Here is a 22,300-nt window from a genome sequence, read left to right as displayed (position 1 = left end):
GCGGAGTCTTCCCAGACGTGAGATGCAGGTGGGGAAGGCGGTGAGCACCTGTGCAGGTGCTGTCCCGCGGTTCCCTGGGGACACACTGAGCGGACCATTCATAAAGAGCGTGACATCATGGTGTGCTGACCCATGGTGCGGTCCTCGGACCATTTCTACAAAGCCCTATAGTCAGGGGCTGAGGCACCAGGTGGGCCCCCGCTGGACATCCTTTACTGTCACTTAACTACCTGCAGACAGAGCTGTGAGCACCCACGGGTGCAGGTGCACGACCTCCCCCAGGAGACCAATGCCCCTACGAGCAGGACAGGCAGCTCACTTGGCCGGCCTGAGTCAGCCCCACACCTGTGCCACACACTCCACTTGCGGGGCCCCGCCCCTCCCTGCGCACGCCCCGCCCCTCGCCCTCACAGGCCCCGCCCCTCGCCCTCACAGGCCCCGCCCCCAGCGCCCGTCCCTCCCCACGCACGTCCTCGCCTGCCCCGGGCTCCGCTCGAGAGCCCCGCCCCCGCCGGGCGCCGACGCTCGGAGGCCGCGACGCTCCGCCCCCCGTCGCCCCGCCCACCTGGGCGAGTCCCGCCCCCTTCCTCGCCAGCCTATTGGGGACGGCGTCGCCGTGCGCGTCACACCCCCGCGCCGTGAGTACGGATAAGCGGAGCCGCGGCCGCGACCCTGACGTGGGTCACCAACCATGTGGCGCTGCGGCGGGAGGGCGCCGGGCTTCCTGAGGCGGCGGAGCGGCGGGTGAGGCGCGGGCCGGCGGGCGGGAGGCGGCGGCCCCGGCCGCGGGGTTACCCGGGCGGCTCCGCGGTCTCGTCCCGGCCTCGCGGTGCCGCGCCGCAGCTCCGTGCCCTGGGGCCCCCGGACCCCGACAGCCCGGGCCCGGGGAGCCTGGACCCCGACAGCCCTCACCTGGGGACCCCGACAGCCTGGGGACCCCGACAGCCCGGACCCGGGGGACCCGAGACCCCGACAGCCCTCACCTGGGGACCCCGACAGCCCGGGCCCGGGGAGCCTGGACCCCGACAGCCCTCACCTGGGGACCCCGACAGCCTGGGGACCCCGACAGCCCGGACCCGGGGGACCCGAGACCCCGACAGCCCTCACCTGGGGACCCCGACAGCCCGGGCCCGGGGAGCCTGGACCCCGACAGCCCTCACCTGGGGACCCCGACAGACCGGGCCCGGGGAGCCTGGACCCCGACAGCCCTCACCTGGGGACCCCGACAGCCTGGGGACCCCGACAGCCCGGACCCGCGGGACCCGAGACCCCGACAGCCCTCACCTGGGGACCCCGACAGCCCGGGCCCGGGGAGCCTGGACCCCGACAGCCCTCACCTGGGGACCCCGACAGCCCTCACCTGGGGACCCCGACAGCCCTCACCTGGGGACCCCGACAGCCCGGACCCGGGGGACCCGAGACCCCGACAGCCCTCACCTGGGGACCCCGACAGCCCGGGCCCGGGGAGCCTGGACCCCGACAGCCCTCACCTGGGGACCCCGACAGACCGGGCCCGGGGAGCCTGGACCCCGACAGCCCTCACCTGGGGAGCCCTCACCTGGGGACCCCGACAGCCCGGACCCGAGGGACCCGAGACCCCGACAGCCCTCACCTGGGGACCCCGACACCCCGGACCCGGGGAACCCGAGACCCCGACAGCCCTCACCTGGGGACCTCGACAGCCTGGGCCGGGGGAGCCTGGACCCCGATAGCCCTGACCCGGGGAGCCCTCACCTGGGGACCCCGACAGCCCTGACCTGGGGGAGGCCAGACCCTGACAGCCCTCACCTGGGGAGCCCTGGGACCCCAGACCCTGACAGCCCTCGCCTGGGGAAGGCCGGACCCCGGACCCAACAGCCTGGGCTCGGGGAGCCCTCACCCAGGGAGCCCAGACCCCAACAGCCCTCGCCTAAGGGAGCCTTGGGACCCCAGACCCCGACAGCCCGAACCTGGGGAGCCCTCACCTGGGGAGCCTGGACCCGTGGAGCCCAGACCCCGACAGCCCTCTCCTGAGGGAGCCCTGGGACCCCGGACCCCAACAGCCCTGACCCAGGGGGTCCAAGACCCCGACAGTCCTCGCCTGGGGGAGGCCAGACCCTGGGAGCCTGGACCCTGACACCCCTCTCCTAAGGGAGCTTAAGGACCCCAGGCCCAAACGGTCCTCGCCTGGAGGAGCCCAGGCCCCAGCACACCTCACCCGGGGATCCCAGGACCCCGACAGCCCTCTCCTGCGGGAGCCTGGACCTGGAGACCCTGACAGCCCTCGGCCGGGGACCCTGAGACCCTCATGGCCCTCTCCTGGGGGACCCTGAGACCCCGACACCCGTCTCCTGGGGGAGCCCGGACCCCAGGCCCCCTCGCCCGGGGAGCTTTGCAGAGCCTGGGTGATGGAGGCGCAGCGGTCCCCCTCCCAGGGACTCCCCTGCCAGAGGAAGGGGGTTCCTGTGCCTGGTCGGCGTTGGGAGCGGCAGCCAGAACAGCGCGTGGGTGAAGCCGGTCAGGCGAGGCGCCCCGGGCCCCTGGGAGGTCAGGCGAGCCCAGCCTGGGGGGCGCAGTGCGGGTGGGCCTAGATGTGGATCTTCCTGCGTGATTACAGCAGCTGCTGCGGGCCTGTGGTTCTCATGAACGTGACCTGACCGCCCTGTTTGTGGGGAGCAGGGAGTCCTCTGGACACCTGACGCTCGCTCGGTGCATCGGAGCTCCTGGAAATTGAAGTTTGTCTAAATGACTAGGTTCTTGTAAAGAGCGATGGAGTCCAACCTTCAACAACGGTGGCGCTCCCGCGTCCACAGGTCGGTTTTGTCTCAGGCTGGTTCGCAGGAGCCTGTTTACTGCTGTGCCGGTGCCCTGGCGGGGCAGCAGGTGCCCTGGCGGGGCTGAGTACCTAGGGAAGCCCCCGTGCCTCGGGCGTTTCTGCATTTTCAGCCTGAGTACGTGCTTCGGGGACTTGTGTTCTTGAGCGTAAACACATCTGAACATCCTCTTTCTTTCCGGATGTGGCCAGCTTTAGAATTAGGACCGTGTTGCTCCCGTGGTCTGACAGCGACTGGCTCAGTGGCTTTCGTTCCTTTTCTGTGTTTCCTTCAAAAGAAGTATTTTTGTGACATATAGTAACGTAGAAAATTCTGTAAAGCATATAATACAGTTGAGAGAAAAATTCTTAAAGATAGCGTCCCTGTCACCCAGAGTAAGGTGAGCCCTGACAGATGGGGAGCCTCCCTGCATGCCCCTCAGATGGGCCCTGGCTCCTGGTTCATCCCTTGCTTTTCTCCGTAGATCTGTGCACGGGAGATGGAGCTCCAGAGTCCCTGGGTCCACAGACCCTCTCCCCCTCCTCCCCACTGGGGACATCAGTAGTTCTCTGTGGTTAAGAGTCGGTTTCTTCATCTGCCTCTTTTCCCTTTGCTCATTTCTCGTTCCACATGAGCGACGTCCTATGGTCTTAGCGTCACCCTGTCCAGCTCCACCCATAGTGTCGGCGTTCCTTTATATTTTCACGGTCTGTGTATTCCTACCACACAGGTTACCTACTTGGGATGATACTGGGTCCGTCCTTTGTATTTGTCTTGGCTTAGCGTTATGCGACCCACATTTTTGTTACAAGTGGTTGTTCCGTCCATTCTTATGGCTAAGCTTATCTATTGAATAGTCCACAATCTACCCATTCGGAGGACGGACGTCCTGGTTGGTGGAGTTTGGGACTCCTAGGAATGGTGCCAACGCAAGGCCTGTGTGCTGCCACGTGATGAGGGCAAGTTCTCCAGGACACGTGGAGGTGAATCCTTGCTCATTTAAATGATGCCAAATGTTATTCCAGAATCGTTCTTATTTGCACACCTCAGTTACACCGCAGGAGTTCCTGCAATGCTAGATTTCTTACTTTTTACCAATTTGGTGGATGCATAATGGTAGTTTATCGAGATGCTGTGTACTAAAAAAAAGAGAGAGAGAGAGATGCTGTGTACTGAGATGGAAGAAGTCCTTTTGACGTGAGAGCTGTTTTTCATATGGGTAAGGAAAGTTGGTATCACAATTATAGTTAATGAACATTTGCATGTAATTGCAACATGCAGTTATTAGTTGATATGAAGCTTTAGCTGAGTAGTGAAAATGATCATAGAATTGAAAGAACTTGGGCACCTGAGTGGCTCAGCTGTTGAGCGTCTGCCTTCAGCTCAGGCCGTGACCCCAGGGTCCTGGGATCAAGTCCCGCATCGGGCTCCCTGCTTGGAGCCTGCTTCTCCCTCTGCCTGTGTCTCTGCCTCTCTCTCTGTTTCTCAGGAATGAAGTCTTAAAAAAAAAAAAAAAAAGAATTGAAAGAACTTTACTAAAGATTCAGGAAATGAATTTTCTGGAGTCTATTTGGAAGTTGTACAGCTTAAATGTCTTCATCATTTGAACATTTGAAACTGTTTTTGTGATGTTGCTGACTTAGCCACACAGTTGTCCTGCAGGAGCGTCTAACCTGTGTTCCTCTCCTCCCGTGGAGCAGGGCCAGCCCCGGAGCATGGAGGAGGAGGGGCAGCAGCGCCTGTGAGAGGGCCCAGCAGCACAAGGTGGGAGAGCAGATCCACGGCTTCACCGTCAGCCAGGTGTGTGGGGCTCACCCTGTTCCACCTTGGGCTCAACTGGGCAGAGTGTGCAAGTGAAGAGATTTCCTGATTCTTGGATACGTACAGATCCCTGGTCCCTGCCCTGAACCTAGCCCCTGAGGCCCCATGTCTCTGGATTGTAGAATGAAGTCACACGCATTGATGTTTGTGTGTCCACACACTTGACTGGTTACTGTGCTGAGTAAAGTGCCCCACATCTGTGCAGGTCACGTCTTCCTAGCACATGCTAGGAAGTGTGCTCCACACACAAAAACTTTATTTTGGAGCCATCTGGGTACAGAGATTGTGTTCCTGGACCTTCGTGATGTTTTCTCTTTAATGTAATCAAAAGGTAGTGTACACCATGGATTGGCTAGTTGGCTTCATGCGATGGGTAACACTCCTACAGCTTCAAGAGGCGGGCAGCTCTCAGTCCAGGAGGGTGCCAGTGTAGCCGCAGCACGGCGGAAGTGCAGAGACCAAGAGGACGATGGGAGGGGAGGGGTGCCTAGGACAGGTTCACGCAGAACTAGGGGGTGTGTAAGTGGAAGGACGAGAGCTGCACGCACCCCTGGCAGCAGTTCCAGACATTGCGGCGGGGGGGGGGGGCCTCAGGACAGTGGGTGAGAGCACGTGTGAAGTCCCTGAAGGCCATGTGGGGGGGTTGGGACGTACGACAGTGACTGTTAGGGAGGACCTCACTGCGTTTTTCAAGTGTTGTAGAAACTTGTCATAAAACATGGTCCTTGTTTGAGGAGTGGGGGAGGCAGACAGTTCCGTGTGTCAACTGATTTTAAATACATTGATCATCTCTTGCAAGGTAAAGTCTTAGATAATTTAACGGCTTGTAAACCAAGCAGAGGCCCCTTAAAACGATGTGGTGCCAACGGCCACGGAACCTTTGTGAGGCTTACGTAGGTAGGAGATGACCGTCCTTGGGGTGAGGATGCGCTGGTTCTTATTGGAAGTGATTTGGACCCTCCCACTGGGAGCAGGTAACTGGTGGTAGCCCCAGCACCCCCCTCGGGACGCCTCAGAACTGCAGAGACCAGGCGAAGCACCCTGCAGTTCCGGGCTGTGGCCCACTCCAGTGTCCCCTCCCAGCGGGGCCATTGTGGGCAGTCCTGGAATGACGTGTATAAAAAGGAAGCCACACAGCAGGCTTGGCGGGTGAGAGCAGGACCCCTCCCAGGCAGCCTGGTGTGAGGAGTGGGGTCTGCTTCCCCGTCTGACTGCTCCTCGGAGCCTCAACGGTTTCCTCTGCCAATGGGGCTGAGGACCCCCCCCCCCACAGTTACCCGTGAACTGTTCAGAAAGTGTCTAGCAGACGGTAAGCCTTCAGAAAGAGGGTGCGTAGGATGGTCAGCACGAGGCCTGCCTTCGCTCGTTTGTAAGATTAGGGTTTGAAAAAGGTGTTGCTGATGTGCTGGTGCTGCCTGGTGACGCAGACCAGGTCCTGCGGTGCAGTGCCCGTGCCTGTCCGAGTGCCTTTCCATCTGACTAGCTGTTCACATGTTTCTCGTTCATTCAGGTGACGGCCATTCCTGAACTGTCCCTGACCGCAGTGAAGCTCAGCCATGACTGCACAGGTGCAAAATACTTGCACTTGGCCAGAGAAGACACCAACAACTTGTTCAGGTGTGGGGGGCGTTGTGCATGCACACTCTTGACTGTTTCCACTGACGGCACCTGCCACGCCACAGCTAGTTTAAAGGCTTTGTTTACTCATCTTTTATTTTTTTTTTTTTAAGATTTTATTGTATTCATGAGAGAGAGAGAGAGAGAGAGGCAGAGACACAGGCAGAGGGAGAAGCAGGCTCCATGCAGGGAGCCCGATGCAGGACTCGATCCTGGGACTCCAGGACCATGCCCTGGGCCAGAGGCAGGAGCTAAACTGAGCCACTTAGGGATCCCCTCATCTTCTATTTTTATTGGCCATATCTTGAAAACAAGGGAAAGTTTAAGTGAATTTATGTCCTCAGCGACATAGTTAAAGTTTGGGGTCTGAGTTAGTGATCTTCTGTGTTGTCGTCAGAGACTGTTTTTGTGCGAGGGTACGCGGCTGGAGGGGTTAAGGCCAGTAACCGCGGTGAGCGGAGTCCTGGATGCCGAGCTGTGCGCCTGAGCCCGCCTGCTGGCTCCTCTTGTTTCCCTGCAGCGTGCAGTTCCGCACCACTCCCATGGACAGCTCTGGTGTCCCGCACATCCTGGAGCACACCGTCCTGTGCGGCTCTCACAGATACCCATGCAGAGATCCTTTCTTCAAGATGCTCAATCGGTCGCTGTCCACTTTCATGAATGCCTTCACAGGTAAGCTGGCCTCCTGCGCTGGGGCTGTGCCGGGGGCCACTGGGTGTGGGGGTGCTTGGCAGCCCGTAGGCGGGAACACGCGCACCACTCTCTGGTCTGGTTGAAAGCTGCTAGAACTTTAATCCTTTGGGAAAGCCGCATTGTGGTCAGATTATAAAAACCATAGTTTTAGGGAAGAGGCACCTGACGTTTTTCTGGAAAATGTCAAAATAATACTCTTTTGGAAACATTGCAATAAAAGTTGACCTCTGTGGCATTAAGTTAATGTGGCAGGGGGGGTGTTTGGGCTTTTAGGAACTGGGGCAGCGGGTAGGCTGATGGTGTGAGAGAAGTGCCCTGGGGCCCACAGTTCCCAAGTGCGTTAAGTCAGCAATCTGGGTGAGGCTGTCTTTGCAGGCATGTGAGGTCATGGCTGGCTGTGCCCGTTCCGCCCGCCCCAGCCAGCCTGTAGCAGCAGGGTGCTCCCTCTATGCCAGGGGCAGTAAGGGCTCACCATAGAGGGGTAGGAGGTGGTAGACGTGACTATTCCTGTGGGAATCTGTCCAATTTTAAAACTGTTTTCATTTACACCCAGCTAGCGATTATACTCTATACCCATTTTCCACACAAAATCCCAAGGACTTCCAGAATCTGCTGTCTGTGTATTTGGATGCGGTTTTTTTCCCATGCTTGCGGGAACTGGATTTCTGGTACGTAATGATTGATTGATTTAGACTTTAGTATTGGAGTCCCTGTCACTGTGTAATTACTTATCATTATTTAGGCAGGAAGGATGGCGACTGGAACATGAGAATCCAAGGGACCCCCAGACACCCTTGACCTTTAAAGGCGTCGTCTTTAATGAAATGAAGGGAGTATTCGTGAGTTGTGGGTTTTTTTGTTTTGTTTTGTTTTGTTTTTTCCTTTTTAAAACTGTGTAACACTGATCCTCCTGTGTGAGATATTGAAATGTTCCTGGGTCTGGAAGACAGTTGATGTTATCTCACGTTGTTTGCTGGGCTTGTTGAACCAGCAGCTGGACGGTAGAGGGCCCAGCTCCCAGTGTTGCAGCTACAGCTCTCCAGCTGCGGTGGGGGCCTGGCCTGGGGTCTGCGGGAGGTCCGTGAGGTAAACCTTGTCTTCTTTTCCCACGCTGGCCCATGTGCGGTTTCCCCGGGCCTGTGTTAAGAGTTTTGTGATAGTTGATCGGATACAGAAACAAATATATCAGAGTCCAGCTGTCTCTTATTAGGCCAGACATCAAGGAGATTTGCAAAATGTGCAAAAGCTTTGTCTCAGAAATAGTTTCCAAAAACTATTGTTAACATGTAGTGATGGGTTAAGATAATGAGTGAATAAGTAACTTTTTTAAAGGTCTCAGATTTTTAATTTCTAATACAGAAACATTATGTGTGTGCACACACACTCCTGTGCAGTCAAGAAACCCACATCATCAAAAGCTCTTTGGGGGCCTCATTGATTCTGGGGAGCATGAAGGATCTGAGACCAGGCAGTTTGAGGACCTCTGTGCTGGGGCCCGTCCTCCCAGCGCCTCTGACTGTGGAGTCCTGCCTTTACATGTGGGGCTGCTTTGCTGCACCATAGGGCTTCCTTACCCTTGAATACTCAATTAGGATTTAATTTCTTCCACCAGCTCCTGGAAATTCCTGTTAGAGTGGCTGCTTTTGCTCTGGAAGCCCTTGGGACCCCTCCCCACAGCTCGTGGGCAGGGGTCCTTGCGCATCTTTCCTTGTTCCGCACGTCTCTCCCCTGGCCCTCAGCTGTGCAGCTATTGGTGGCCCGTGCACAGTGCAAAGTGTTTTCCCTCTGGCAAGAGCCCTGATCCCTGGGTCCTGTGCGGGAATTGTGAGTGAGTTGTGTGCTTTGTTAGGATCCGCTGGGAGCGCCTGGTATACTGCTGCGACAGTGTAAATTTCAGGGTGTTACTCCCAAAATGTGGTTCATCTGTGTGGTTCATCTGCTGTGTTGTAACAGTGGGTGTTATTTTTCACACACATATCTTTTCTTTTCTTTGAAGACTGACAATGAGAGGATATTCTCGCAGCACGTTCAGAACCGACTCCTGCCTGACCACACGTACTCCGTGATCTCCGGGGGCGATCCCTTGTGCATCCCAGACCTCACATGGGAGCAGCTTAAACAGTTCCATGCAACCCATTATCACCCCAGTAATGCTAGGTAATATTTCACGTTTGACATTTAATTAATGGTGGGTGATGAAGAGTATACTGGTGTGCATACACTAAGTGATACGGCTTCTCTCACATTTGGCAAAGGATTGTTTGTGAAGAGCTACGTAGATTTAGAGGATTCTTCCCTTAATGGATTGACGTTAATTCTGCATGTCTACAGCAGCAACTTTTCTGTGCCCAGCATGATAGTGACAGCGCCTCCTAAAGGAGGATCCGGATGCTGCCACCGTCAGCCCCCTGTACCTCAGCTTTAAGATGTAGGACATGGATGTACTGGTGACTGTCCCCCCTCCTGAGGTGCTCGAGAAATGGCAGTTACCCTGGCTAAACTGGGGAACTTGCTGGTTTCAGCTGTTACTAATAACAAAACACCAATGTGTGTATTTATAAATAAAATGCTGATGGAAAATCAAATTTTCAAGATTATTTAAAATGTAAAAAAATTTGAATTTTGATAATGAAAACTTTGAAGCATACGAAAAACCATAGAGCATAGAATGATGAACTTCATAGACATACCACGTAGATAATATCCTTTGCCAGTATAAAGGAGACGACAGTCCTCATAATGGTCTACCTCTAATACTTAAATTCGGGACCCTGAAACAAACATTTTATGACATCATACCATATTCAAATACTTGCATGAAAGCACCTACTAATTATTCCAAATCTGGATTTCCTGGTAGTACCCAAAATAACATGTTCAATCCAAATGAGGCGCATATATTTTGTAAAGCTCTGTTTTTCTCCCTGGAGACACAGGCCATCTGCAGGGTTGGTATCCTGGCATTCTGTGAATATTCTGTTTCTTACCAAGCTGTTAATGTTCTTAGATTTATTTACTTATTCATTGTTTGGTGTGTTCACTGCCTGGAACAATTCCAATAGAGTTTGCAGAGTTTTCTAAAGAATTCTTTAATTTTGGGGGACACCTTGGTGGCTCACTTCGTTCAGAGTTCCAGCTCTTGGTTTTGGCTCAGGTCATGATCTCAGGGTCCTAAGATAAAGTCCTGTGTTCAGCTGTGCACTCAGTGGGGAGTCTGCTTGAGATTCTCTCTCTCCTTCCCCATCCCTGCTCCCTGTGTGTGTGCATGTGCATGCGCACACTCAAATTCAATTTCTTGTATGTTTATTAGCTGGACTTGGGTGAACATGAGCTTCTCCCATCAGTAGGGACTGAGGGTTAGCCTGAAGTACAACTGTAATGGGAAGGGCGGAGACAGGCTTCTTTTCTTTGGCTGTCCAATTTTAAAGGGAGATGGTGGCAGTAGCTCCTCCAATGGTGACAGAGGAAGCTTTTTTACTTTTACTTTCATATGCTTTATTTTTAATACCATTGTTATCTCACAGAAATATTTTTTGTTTTTTTTTGTTTTGTTTTGTTTTTTAAATTTTTATTTATTTATGATAGTCACAGAGAGAGAGAGAGGCAGAGACACAGGCAGAGGGAGAAGCAGGCTCCATGTACCGGGAGCCCGATGTGGGATTCGATCCCCGGTCTCCAGGATCGCGCCCTGGGCCAAAGGCAGGCGCCAAACCGCTGCGCCACCCAGGGATCCCCAGAAATATTTTTTGTATATGTGTATACTTCAAATTATATAATTGAATAGGATCTTCATTTTTTTTTTATGCTTAAAATTGTTTCAGCCGTCATTCAAGGGAATTCCTTTAAGCTCATCTTATCTAATGGTGTCTTTAGTTTTCAATAACTAGTTTCTGTATCCTGCCCCAAATCCTGGTTCATCCTGCTCCTGATCTGTAGCTACTTCTTTCTCCAAGGAGTCCTGAGACTAAGTGGAGCCCGGCATTTAGAGATCAGCATCTCCATGGACACCAGGGGTGCTACTTGTTATTGCAGTGCCACTCTCTGAGCCACTGAGTGGAAAATTTTGAAGGGTCTTTAAGATACTTGTTCCCCAAATCAGATGTGTTTATTTTTTTGGGATATAACCAACATATTGCAGAGTTGTAGGTGTGCAACAGAACAATTTGGGTCATGCATATGCCATGAAGTGATCACCACAATAAGTCCAGTTAACATCTATCACTGCACATAGTTGTAAATATCTTTTTCTGATGAGAACTGTTAAGATCTGTTAGCAGCTTTTAAATATACACTACACTATTCAACATAGTCACCATACTGTATGTTATGTGCCCATGATGTAACTGGAAGCTTGGACCCCTCCTACCCATTGTGTCCACCCCCTGCCTCTGGCAGCCACCAGTCTGTTTTCTGTATCTGAGTCTTAGCCCAGAAAACAGCTTATTAAAAAAAAAAAAAATCAGTGTCATTGTACTCTTTTTCCCTAGATGGATAAATATGTTGTCCTAAAAACACATAATCTGAAATTTGTAGCCTGAAATTGAACTTTGTGAAATTCCTTACTTCGACAGTAATAGATGGGTTACTGTACTCCTGTAGCTAAGACCATCAAATATTTTAACATATGAGTTACTTCATTTTTGAAACCCCTTTATATAGTACATTTAAAATAAGGAGCAACTTCCGGCAGATTTACATTTAATTAATTACTTTTACATGATTTGTGTTGTGTTTCTTATTAAAAAAAAAAAATCAAAGCCAATATTTGGTCTTTCTAGTTTAGGTAAGTAAACAGGGGCCCCTGGGTGGCTTCGTTGGTGAAGTGCCATAGGTTGGGATCGTGTTTTCAGGGTCCTGGAATCCAGCTCCACATTGGGCTCCCTGCTCAGCAGGAAGTCTGCTTCAGGATTCTCTCCTCCTCCCCCACTCCCCCCTACCCAGGTGCACGCAGCATGCACACCCTCTCAAATCTTAAAAAACAAAAGAAAAACCAGTGAATGCAATATAGTTCTATACAAACTTCATTTCAACATGGGAACTATTGTGCTATGATGTGCTATATATATGTGTACTTTCTGGTTTTTTTAAAGATTTTCTTCACTTAGCGCTAGCCGGGGGAAGGGCAGAGGGACAAGCTGACTTCCCACTGAGCAGGGAGTCCAACATGGGGCTAGATCCTGAGACCCCGAGATCTTGACCTGAGACAAAGTCGGACACTTAACCAACTGAGCCACCCTGGCACACCAACGTACCTTCCATTTTTAAGTTTGTTTTTTTAATTCTCCTGTAATTAACATACAGTGTTATATTTGTTTCAGGTGTAAAATAACATAATTCAACACTTAGCATATGTTATTCAATGTTCGTCAAGATCCCCATCACCTATGTCCCCCATCAACCCACCACCTTCCCCCTAATAACCATGAGAGTGTTCTCTAGAGTTAAGACCGTTTTTTTTTCAGTTTTTCTTTCCCCCTTTGCTCATTTGTTATCCTAAATTCCACATGATTGAAATCATACAGTAATTGCCTTCCTCTGACTTAATTTCACTTAGCATTCTGTTCTCTAGCTCCATCCGTGTTCTTGCAAATGGCAAGATTTCATTCTCTTGTGGCTGAGTACAGCTCCATTATATATACCACATCTTTGTCCAGTCGTCTGTCGACGGACACTTGGGCTGCTTCCATATCTCAGCTATTGTATATAACGTTGCTATAAACACAGGAGTATGTGCATATATCCCTTCAAATCAGGGTAATATTGGCCTCATGGAATGAATTTGGAAGTTTTTCTTCCTCCTGTATTTTTTGGAAAAGCTTGAGAAGAATAGCTATTAACTCCACTTTTAAATGTTTGGTAGAATTCGCCTATGAAGCCAAACTGGTCCTGGACTTTTATTTATTTGGAGTTTATTGCTAATTCAATTTCTTTCCTGGTTGTAGGTCTGTTGAAATTTTCTATTTCTTCCTGATTCAGTTTTGGTAGTTTTGTATGTTTCTAGGAATTTATCTATTTCTTCTAGGTTGTCCAATTTATTGGCATATAGTTTTCATGACATACTTTTATAAATGTTTGTATTTCTGTGGTGTTGGTGGTTGTTTCTCCTCTTTTATTATTAGTGTTTTTGTTTATTAAGGTCCTCTTTCCCCCCCCTTTTTTTTTCTTTAATCCTGGCTAGAGGTTAATCAATTTTGTTGCTCTTTTCAAAGAACCAGCTCCTGGTTTCATCTGTTGTATTTTTTTAGTTTCTATATCATATATTTCTGCTTTCATCTTTATTATTTCCTTCCTTCTGCTGGCTTGGGGTTTTCCGTGTTATTTTTCTATGTCCTGTAGGTGTAAATTTAGGTTGAGATTTTTCTTGCTTCTTGAGTTAGGCCTGTATTGCTATAAACTTCTCTCTTAACAAGCACTTTTACTGAATCCCAAAGATTTTGGACTATTGTGTTTTCATTTTCATTTGTTTCCTTGTGTTTTTTTTTTTTTAATTTCCTCTTTGATTTTTTGATTGACTCACTCATTGATAGTAGAATGTTGTTTAACCTCCGTGTATTTGTGGTCTTTCAGACATTTTTCTTACTGTTGATTTCTAATTTCATAGTGTTGTGGTCAGAAAAGATGCATGGTATGACTTTGATCTTTTTGAATTTGTGGCCTAACATGTGACCTACTCTGAAGAATGTTCTGTGTGCACTTGAATGTGTATTCTGTTTTAGGATGGAGTATTCTGAACATATCGCTTAAGTCCATCTGGTACAATGTGTCGTTCAATGCCATTGTTTCTTTGTTGGTTTCTTGTTTAGATGATCTGTTCATTGATGTAAGTGGGGTGTTAAAATCCCTTACTGTTATTGTCTTCTTATTGTAAGTTCCTTTATAATTGTTCTTAACTTTTTTTTTTAATTTTTTTTATTTATTTATGATAGAGAGAGAGAGAGAGAGAGGCAGAGACACAGGCAGAGGGAGAAGCAGGCTCCATGCACCGGGAGCCTGACGTGGGATTCGATCCCGGGTCTCCAGGATCGCGCCCTGGGCCAAAGGCAGGCGCCAAACTGCTGCGCCACCCAGGGATCCCTGGTTCTTAACTTTTTTATGTATTTGGCTGCTCCTATGTTGGGTGCATAAGTATTTTCTTTTTTAAGATTTTTTTTAAGATTTTATTTATTTATTCATGAGAGACAGAGAAAGAGAGGCAGAGACACCGGCAGAGGGAGAAGCAGGCTCCATGCACAGAACCCCATGTGGGACTCGATCCCAGGTCTCCAAGATCAGGCCCTGGGCTGAAGGCGGCACTAAACCGCTGAGCCACCCGGGCTGCCTGGGTACATAAGTATTAGTGTTAGTAATTGTTGGATTGTTCCTTTTATGATTATATAGCGTCCTTTGTCTTTTTTTTTTTTTTTTAAGATTTTATTTATTTATTCACGAGAGACAGAGAGAGAGAGATAGAGGCAGAGACACAGGCAGAGGGAGAAGCAGGCCCCATGCAGGGAGCCTGACTGTGGGACTGGATCCTGGGTCTCCAGGATCACACCCCGGGCTGAAGGCGGCGCTAAACCACTGAGCCACCAGGGCTGCCTGCGTCCTTTGTCTTTTGTTGCAGTCTGTTTTAAAGTTTATTTCATCTAATGTAAATATTGCTACCCCAGCTTTCTTTTCACTTTGTTTGCATGAGAAATGTTTTCCATTCTTTAAATCTGCAGGTGTCTTTAGGTTTGAAATGAGTCCCTTGTAGGCAGCGTATCAATGGATCTTGTTTTTTTATCAGTCACTCTCTGTCTTTTGATTGGAGCATTTAGTCAACTTATATTCAAAGTAGTTATAGATATGTATGTATTTACTGCCGTTTTGTTACTTGTTTTATGGTTATTTTTTTGGTTTTTCTTTTTCCTCATTCTCTCACCATAAGTTAGTTTTTTTTAGTGATATGCTTAGAATCTTTTCTGTTTATTTTTTTCATATGACTGGGTTTTGATATATGGTCACCATTAGGTTTGTATGTAACTTTTGCACATAGCAGTCTGTATGTAGCTGATGGTTGCTTATGTTTGTACACAGTCTCTACTCCCCACCACCATATATGGTGCCATACTTTACATTCTTTTATGTTGAGTCCCTTGATTTTTACAGATATGCTTATTTTTACCATTTTTGTGTTTCCTGCTTTTTTAAAACTCTTAACTGATGTTCTTTTTCCACTCAGAGTCCCCATTAACATTTCTTGTAGTGCTAGTTTAGTGGCCAGGAACTCCTTTAACTTTTGTTTGCCTAGGACACTGCTTTATATCTCCTCCTGTTATGAATGACAGCCTTGCTGGATTCAGTGTTCTTGGCTACAGATTTTTCTCAGCATTTTGAATATATCATGCCACTTTCTTCAGGCCTGCAAAATTTCTGTTGAAAAACCCACTAGTAGTAGCCTTTTGGGGTTTGCCTTTTGGGGTTTTCCTTTTACATAACTTTCTTTTGTTGCTTTTATAGTTCTCTTTATCACTGCTTTTTGCCATTTTAATTACTATGTGGCTTGATATGGACATCATTGGGTTTATTATTTTTTCCCAATAGGGGTTGGACTCTCTGGCCTCCTGAATGGTAAATAGCTCTCCCTCCTGGATGCTCCTGCCTTTTCACACTGCTGCTTTAGTGGTGCTCTTTCAGGGCAGGGAATCAGTTTCCCATCACCCTCCAGGTTCTCTCAGAACATACCCTGCTCATGTTGAAAGTTCCAGCTATAAGTCCCATTGATTGTCAGAACTCCTAAAACTTGGCCCCTCTGGCTTTCAAACCCAGATGTCATGGGGATTCATGTTCCTGTGTCGGCTCACCAGTGTGACCCTCTCCCCACCCCCAGGTCCTTCCCTCCAGCAGACCGACCCCAGGTCCCTTTAGCCCCCCACAGTGACTCCTCCCTCCCTTCCCACCCTCTCCATTGTGGTCTCTTCTCCGCATTCCATTGTGGCATTTGTTCTGCTGGTGTCAGGTGGTTTTCTGGGTTATTTACCCTGACATAACTGCCCTAGTTGTATCTGGGATGAGGTGAGTTTAGGGTTTTCCTACTCTGCATACCTTCCATTTTATATAAAAAGCCATCTGTGTTAATTTCTAATCTTTGAAACTAAGGTAGACTAATATATTCTCTGAACATTTCAGGTTCTTCACTTATGGCAATTTTCCACTAGAACAGCATCTGAAACAAATTCACAAAGAAGCACTAAGTAAATTTGAGAAAATTGAGACAAACACTGCAGTGCCAGCTCAGAAGCCATGGGATAAACCAGTAAGTGCCCCATCCAGAGAATAAGCAGTGTTTTTACCTACTAAATACACTGAGATGGAGAGTCAAACTGTGTATTAGTAATAGGATTTTCAAATATTGGGATCCCTGTGTGGCGCAGCGGTTTGGCGCCTGCCTTTGGCCCAGGGCGCGATCCTGGAGACCCGGGATCGAATCCCACATCGGGCTCCCGGTGCATGGAGCCTGCTTCTCCCTCTGCCTGTGTCTCTGCCTCTCTCTCTCTCTCTCTGTGACTATCATAAATAAAAATAAATAAATAAAACTTTTAAAAAAAAAAAGGATTTTCAAATATTGTGGCCTCTAACTTGAATATAAGAGCTTCTTAACTCAAAGGAATGGTTATTTGTTTGAAAAGAAGGTTAACTTAGTGGAAAGCATCTCTTGGGCCACTTTATATGTATTCGGGTAACTTCTGCTAGTTTAAAGGCAGTCGTTCATACTCTGCACCTACTTAAAGCATCACCTCCTTTTACAGAGGGAATTCCAGATAACATGTGGCCCGGACTCACTGGCTGCAGATTCCTCTAAACAAACAACCGTCGGGGTCAGCTTCCTCTTACCAGAGTAAGTGTCTGCTATGAAGTAGGAAAAGTGCACCGTAGCAGGGCTGGAGGCAAATGCTCCAGGTATAAGTTCGTTGATGGTTAGGATTTAGGAGTCAAGCAGCTGTTGGATGGCAGGGAAGATTTTAGCATCTGGGATGGTTCTGAGGAAATTGCCACTATAGTAGCTATCCAAAAAAAAAAAAAAAAAAACTTATTTTCTTAGTGCATTTTAAAGCTCATTTCTGTGGAGAAAAGTGGCTTGGATGGCAGTTGTTAATATTTGTCGGGGTGGGACCACAAGGGCCCTTGCACGTGGGAAGAGCACAGTGAACACAGACTTCAAAACCCTGCACGGCACGTGATACTGTGTAGTTGTGGAGATCTGGCACCCACGGGGCACGTGGGCAGGCCGCCATCCTCTGCCATCCCACATCGGGACTGGCTGCCCTGAGTGGCCACACTGCTGGACCTGGTCCCCCGTCTCCTTTCTGTTCTTGTCTAGGTGTGCACAGTGCGCTTTTAATTGAGATAGTGTGGGTCAGAGTGCTTGGCACACTAATGTGATGGCATTCAATATACAGCTAAGTCAACTTCATGGTTTGGGACCCCAAAGTAATCTGGTTTATGAGAGCTTTGCAAACCAAAAAACAATTACTCTCTTTTATCTTTATAATTTAAAGTAAAGGTTAAAATACAAGCGTTTGTAGAACATCCACTTCTTTGGAAGTAAAAGTGTTGATTTAGTGGTGATTTAGTGATTGGAAAAAATTTATGAGGAGCAACAGTTTCCCTTTTTCTCTCCCTGCCCCCGCTTTTAAATGAAGCATCACTGATACATTTGAAGCCTTCACGTTAAACCTCCTGTCTTCGCTCTTGATCAGTGGACCCAACTCCCCTTTCTATAAAGCATTGATTGAATCTGGACTTGGTACAGACTTTTCTCCTGATGTTGGGTAAGTTTCATTATCAGATCAGGTCAGTGGTATTTGCACTTGGGGCCAGTTTGAACATTTGACAGTGTCTGGACAAGTTTTTGGTTGTCACAGCTGGGGAGGGTTATTAACACAAGGTGAGTGGGGTTAGGAACAGAGTATGCACAACGTCCCACAGTCACAGAGTGGTTCCCTGCTCCCCAGCACCGTACAGTGCATGAGATGACAGGTCCAGTACAGCTGTCTTCTGTCCCCTGAAGGGGACTTTGGTGGGGGGGGGGGTGTGATAGCTTGTCCAAGATCTCAGAGTGGTGTACTGCGGCCTTCTTTAAAAGCCAGGTTGTTAAATATTCTTTCAAATCTTAAGATTTTGTAAAACTCAGCAGTTTTATTTCCAGATTTAACTTAGCATAACTCTGAAGGTTAAATTGCAGTGAATTTTAGAAATATAAATGTGGACACAAATGCACGTGTGACCAGTTATATCTGAGGAGCAGGTATCTGAGGACCCTGCTTCAGTTGGCTTTTTCGTGGAAAACTTGGGAGGTTTAAGTGTCCATAGCTTTCTTCTCTAGAGTGTTGGATCTTTAAGTGAAGCATGTTGTGATGATCGAAGCCATCAGAATTCTGCTGTGTGACTGAGTTGTATGTTGCAGGTACAACGGCTACACGCGGGAGGCCTACTTCAGTGTGGGCTTGCAGGGGATCTCGGAGCAGGACACCCAGTCTGTGCGGGACATCATCGACAGGACGATCGAGGAAGTCATCGAGTGCGTGTGGCTGGTGCTCACATTCCTGACACTGTCCAGTGAGGGAGCTCACCTCCCTCCATGTTTGACTCTCTTTACCTCCTAAAATGTGTTCATTCATTCCAAGGTGTTTAAAGATGATCTCTGCTGCTTTGGTGCTTTGGTGTATTGGTTCCTTTTTAACATCCCCATTCTGTTTCTGTAGGAAAGGATTCAAAGAGGACCAAATTGAGGCTCTCCTTCATAAAATTGAAATACAAATGAAGCATCAGTCTGTCAGCTTTGGCCTCACCCTGACGTCTGTGCGTAATTTCTCTTTTACCTCTTTCCATTTGTGCTTTCTTTGTTTTTACTGTTGTGACCAGTGGGTACTTGACGGCACTGAAAACACAGGTAGCAGCTACTCACAGCGCCTTTCATTGGAACCTTGAAAGTTGTGCTATTTGGGGTCTGATATAAATTTAATTTAGTTTTATAAACATGTCTTTTTACCAGCCTAATTGGCTTTCTGATATCTTATTTTTCTTTTTAAGAATCATTTGTTATAGAGAGAGAAAGAGCATGCTTGGGGTGGAGGGCTAGAGAAAGAAAGAATCCTGAGCAGCTTCCACACTGAGTGTGGAGCCCACCACAGGGCTCAACCTCAAGACCCCAAGATCATGACCTGAGTAGAAACCAAGGTCGGACACTCGACTGAGACACCTAAGCTCCCCTTATATCTTCTATTTTTATATAGGACAGATTCACATGGAGTATATACAGGTAGAGATTCATAACTGTAGGTCTCTTGGTAATCATATTTCCTAAAAATAATTTTAATACCTGTGCTTGCTTTACTAGAGAAAAGACAGATTTAAAAATTTCCTAGCCAAGGAATGACTTAATTTTGGTTATAATCAAATTTTGAATACAGAAACCAAGATGATAATAAAATGTCACGTTTGGTATTGAGTGAGCTGACTAGAGTTCGCCGTGTAATGTGCATGTGGATTGGATGTTCTTGGTTGCAGTACATTGCCTCCTGCTGGAATCACGACGGGGACCCTGTGCAGCTCCTGAAGCTGGGGAGTCAGGTGGCTCGATTCAGGCAGTGCCTCAAGGAAAATCCACAGTTTTTGCAAGAAAAAGTAAAACAGTATTTTAAGGTAAGGAAATTGGAGAATTTATGTGAATACATGACATAATTTCTTAATTATTAATTAATGCTCCTATTAACAAGTTTAGTTTTGATTCTGACGCAATTTGGCTTTTTATATGAACACATGAGTGTTTTTTTGTATGTGAGTATATGTATACATGTGTATAAACAAAAACATCTGTAGGCATTTCTGTTCTGCTTCGTTGAAAGATTGTATTACTCCTCAGTTTTGGGGAAGGTTTTGATAAGAGTTGTTCACTTGTCATTAAAAGTTTGGTGGACTTCACCTGTGAAGAAATACAGTTCTGGGATTTCTTCATCAGGAGTGGTTGTGTGTGTGTGTGTGTGTGTGTGTGTGTGTGTGTGTGTGTTCATTACTGATTCAGTGCCTTCGTGAGTTACTGATCTATTCGGAGTTTTCTCTCTTCACACTTCAGTCTTGGAAGGTGATGTGGGTTTTGGGGTCTGTTCATCTAGGCGACTGGTTCATGCCCGTAGATTGCTGTACTGCTGGTGCTGCCAGGCCTGTTTTCTTAGTGTATCAGAAGGGTTGGCACTTTTGTCAAATGTCTGAAAAAAAATCTTCTCTGTGTTAGGAGTTTCATTGTTTCCTGTGTTCTGCTACCGTAGGTCTGGCTGGATCTCACTTTTCTATTTACTGAGGGTACGGAGATAGTTTAAAAACTCATTGGTCTTTGTTTTTAACGTATGTGTGAACTGGGTACGTGTCCCTCTTAACACTGATTCTGTGGGGTCCTGTAGTTCTCAGTGTGTTCTGCTTACGGTTTCATTTGTCTCAAGGTATTTTCCAAGGTCCCTTATTGACTCTTTAATCTACTGGATGTTTAGGGATGTGTTGTGTAAATTCCATATACTTGTGGATTTTCCGGTTTTCTTGTACAGGCATTCCTTGGAGAGATCGCATGTGTGGTTCACACCATCGCAGTAAAGCAAATAGAGTTGAATCAATGTTTTGGTCTACCAGTGTACGTAAAAGTTAGGTTTATACTACCCTGCAGTCTGCTAAGCGTGCAATAGCATTATGTTTAAAAATAACTATATTCACATCTTAGGTAAAAAATACTGCTAAAAAATGCCAGTTATCTGAACTTTCAGTAAGTCGTAATCTTTGCTGGTGGGGGATCTTGCCTCAATGGTGATGGCTGCTGAAAGTGGGGGTGACTGGCATTCCATAAAATAAGACACTGATGAAGTTTGTCACAATGGCGGACCCTTCCTTTCATAAAAAATTTCTCTGTAGCAGATGGTACTGTTTGAAAGCAGCATTCTACCCATGGTACAACTTCTTTCAGAATTGGAGTCAGTCCTCTCAAACCCTGCCATTGCTTTATCGACTGAGTTCATGTAATATCCCAAAGATTTTTATTTATTTATTTTGGGGCAGAGGGAAAGGGAGAGAGAAGATCCCAAGCACACTCCACACTGAGCATGGAGCCTAACATGTTGGGCTCGATCCCAAGACCCAAGCCAAAATCAGGAGTCAGAGCCTTAACCAGCTGAGCCATGCAGGTGCCCTGTTCATGTAATATTCTAAATTCTTTGTTGTAATTTCAGCAGTCTTCACAGCATCTTCACCAGGAGTAGGTTCCATCTCCAGAACCCACTTTCTTTGCTCATTCATGAGAAGCAACCCCTTATCTGTTCAAGTTTGATCATGAGATTATATCCATTGAGTTCTGTCTTTAGGCTCTACTTCTAAGCCTGGTTCACTGGCTGTTTCCACCTCATCTGCAGTGACTTCCTCCACTGAAGTCTTGACCCTCTCAAAGTCATCCATGAGGGCTGGAATCAACTTCTCCCAAAACTCTGTGAATGTGTATATTGGGACCTCTTCCTGTGAATCATGGATGTTCTTAATGGCATCTAGGATGGTGTATCCTCTCCAGAAGGGTTTTAATTTACTTTGCTCAGATCCATCAGAGAAATCACTATCTATGGCAGCCATAGTCATATGGAATTTGACTTAAATTTCTTAAATAATAAGACCTGAAAGTTGAAATGATTCCTTCATCTGCAGAATGGATATTTTCTTATCAGGCATGAAAACATTATTAATTTCACTGTTCATCTTGAGCAGAGTTCTTGGCTGACCAGGTGCTTTGTCAATGAGCAATCATATTTTGAAAGGACATTTCCTGAGCAGTAGGTCTCAACAGTGGGCTTAAAATCAGCCAACCATGCTGTAAGCAGATGTGCTGTCATCCAGGCTTTGTTGTTCCATTTATAGAGCGCAGGCACAGTAGATTTAGCATAAATCTTAAGGTTCCTGGGAGTTTTGGAATGGTCAGTGAGCACTGGCTTCAACCTAAAGTTCTAGCTGCCTTAGCTCCTAAAGGTCAGCCTGTCTTCGAAGCTTTGAAGCTTTGAAGCTACGCACTGACTTCCCCTCTCTGGCTATGAAAGTCCTAGATGGCCTCCTCTTCCCCTCTAAGGCTGTTTGTCTATGTTGAAAACCTGTTGTTTAGTGTGGCCACGTTCATTAACCACCTTAGCTAGATCTTCTGGACGCCTGGCTGCTTCCCTTTTCACTCTCCTATCATGGAGACGGCGTCTTTCCTTGAAGCTCAGGAAGCAACCTCTGCTGGCTTCAAGCATTTCTTCTGCAGCATCCTCACCTCTCTCAGCCTTCAGGGAATTGAAGAGAATCAGGGTGAGGCTTTGGCTCAGGGGTGAGTCTTTGGCTTACGGGAATGTTAT

At 47.9% G+C, this 22,300-nt stretch overlaps 1 protein-coding gene across 1 annotated transcript in view; it reads left to right on the top strand.

Annotated features, from left to right (window-relative positions):
- Positions 1-633: 633 nt before the first annotated feature.
- PITRM1 (pitrilysin metallopeptidase 1) overlaps positions 634-22,300 on the top strand; it is a 43,681-nt gene continuing 22,014 nt past the window's right edge. The window contains exons 1-13 of the mRNA XM_055331984.1: positions 634-744; positions 4,493-4,592; positions 6,124-6,230; positions 6,751-6,902; positions 7,477-7,591; positions 7,666-7,762; positions 8,920-9,080; positions 16,074-16,200; positions 16,694-16,782; positions 17,588-17,716; positions 18,352-18,465; positions 18,650-18,746; positions 19,455-19,589. Coding sequence (XP_055187959.1) covers positions 692-744; positions 4,493-4,592; positions 6,124-6,230; positions 6,751-6,902; positions 7,477-7,591; positions 7,666-7,762; positions 8,920-9,080; positions 16,074-16,200; positions 16,694-16,782; positions 17,588-17,716; positions 18,352-18,465; positions 18,650-18,746; positions 19,455-19,589 — 1,476 coding nt within the window. The 5' untranslated portion in view covers positions 634-691. The remainder of the gene's footprint in view (positions 745-4,492; positions 4,593-6,123; positions 6,231-6,750; positions 6,903-7,476; positions 7,592-7,665; positions 7,763-8,919; positions 9,081-16,073; positions 16,201-16,693; positions 16,783-17,587; positions 17,717-18,351; positions 18,466-18,649; positions 18,747-19,454; positions 19,590-22,300) is intronic.

The sequence above is a fragment of the Nyctereutes procyonoides genome, unplaced genomic scaffold (genome assembly GCF_905146905.1).
Source record: "Nyctereutes procyonoides isolate TBG_1078 unplaced genomic scaffold, NYPRO_anot_genome, whole genome shotgun sequence".
NCBI lineage: Eukaryota > Metazoa > Chordata > Mammalia > Carnivora > Canidae > Nyctereutes > Nyctereutes procyonoides.
The sequence above is the reverse complement of the archived record's forward strand: the minus strand, read 5'-3'. Positions and strand labels throughout refer to the sequence as shown.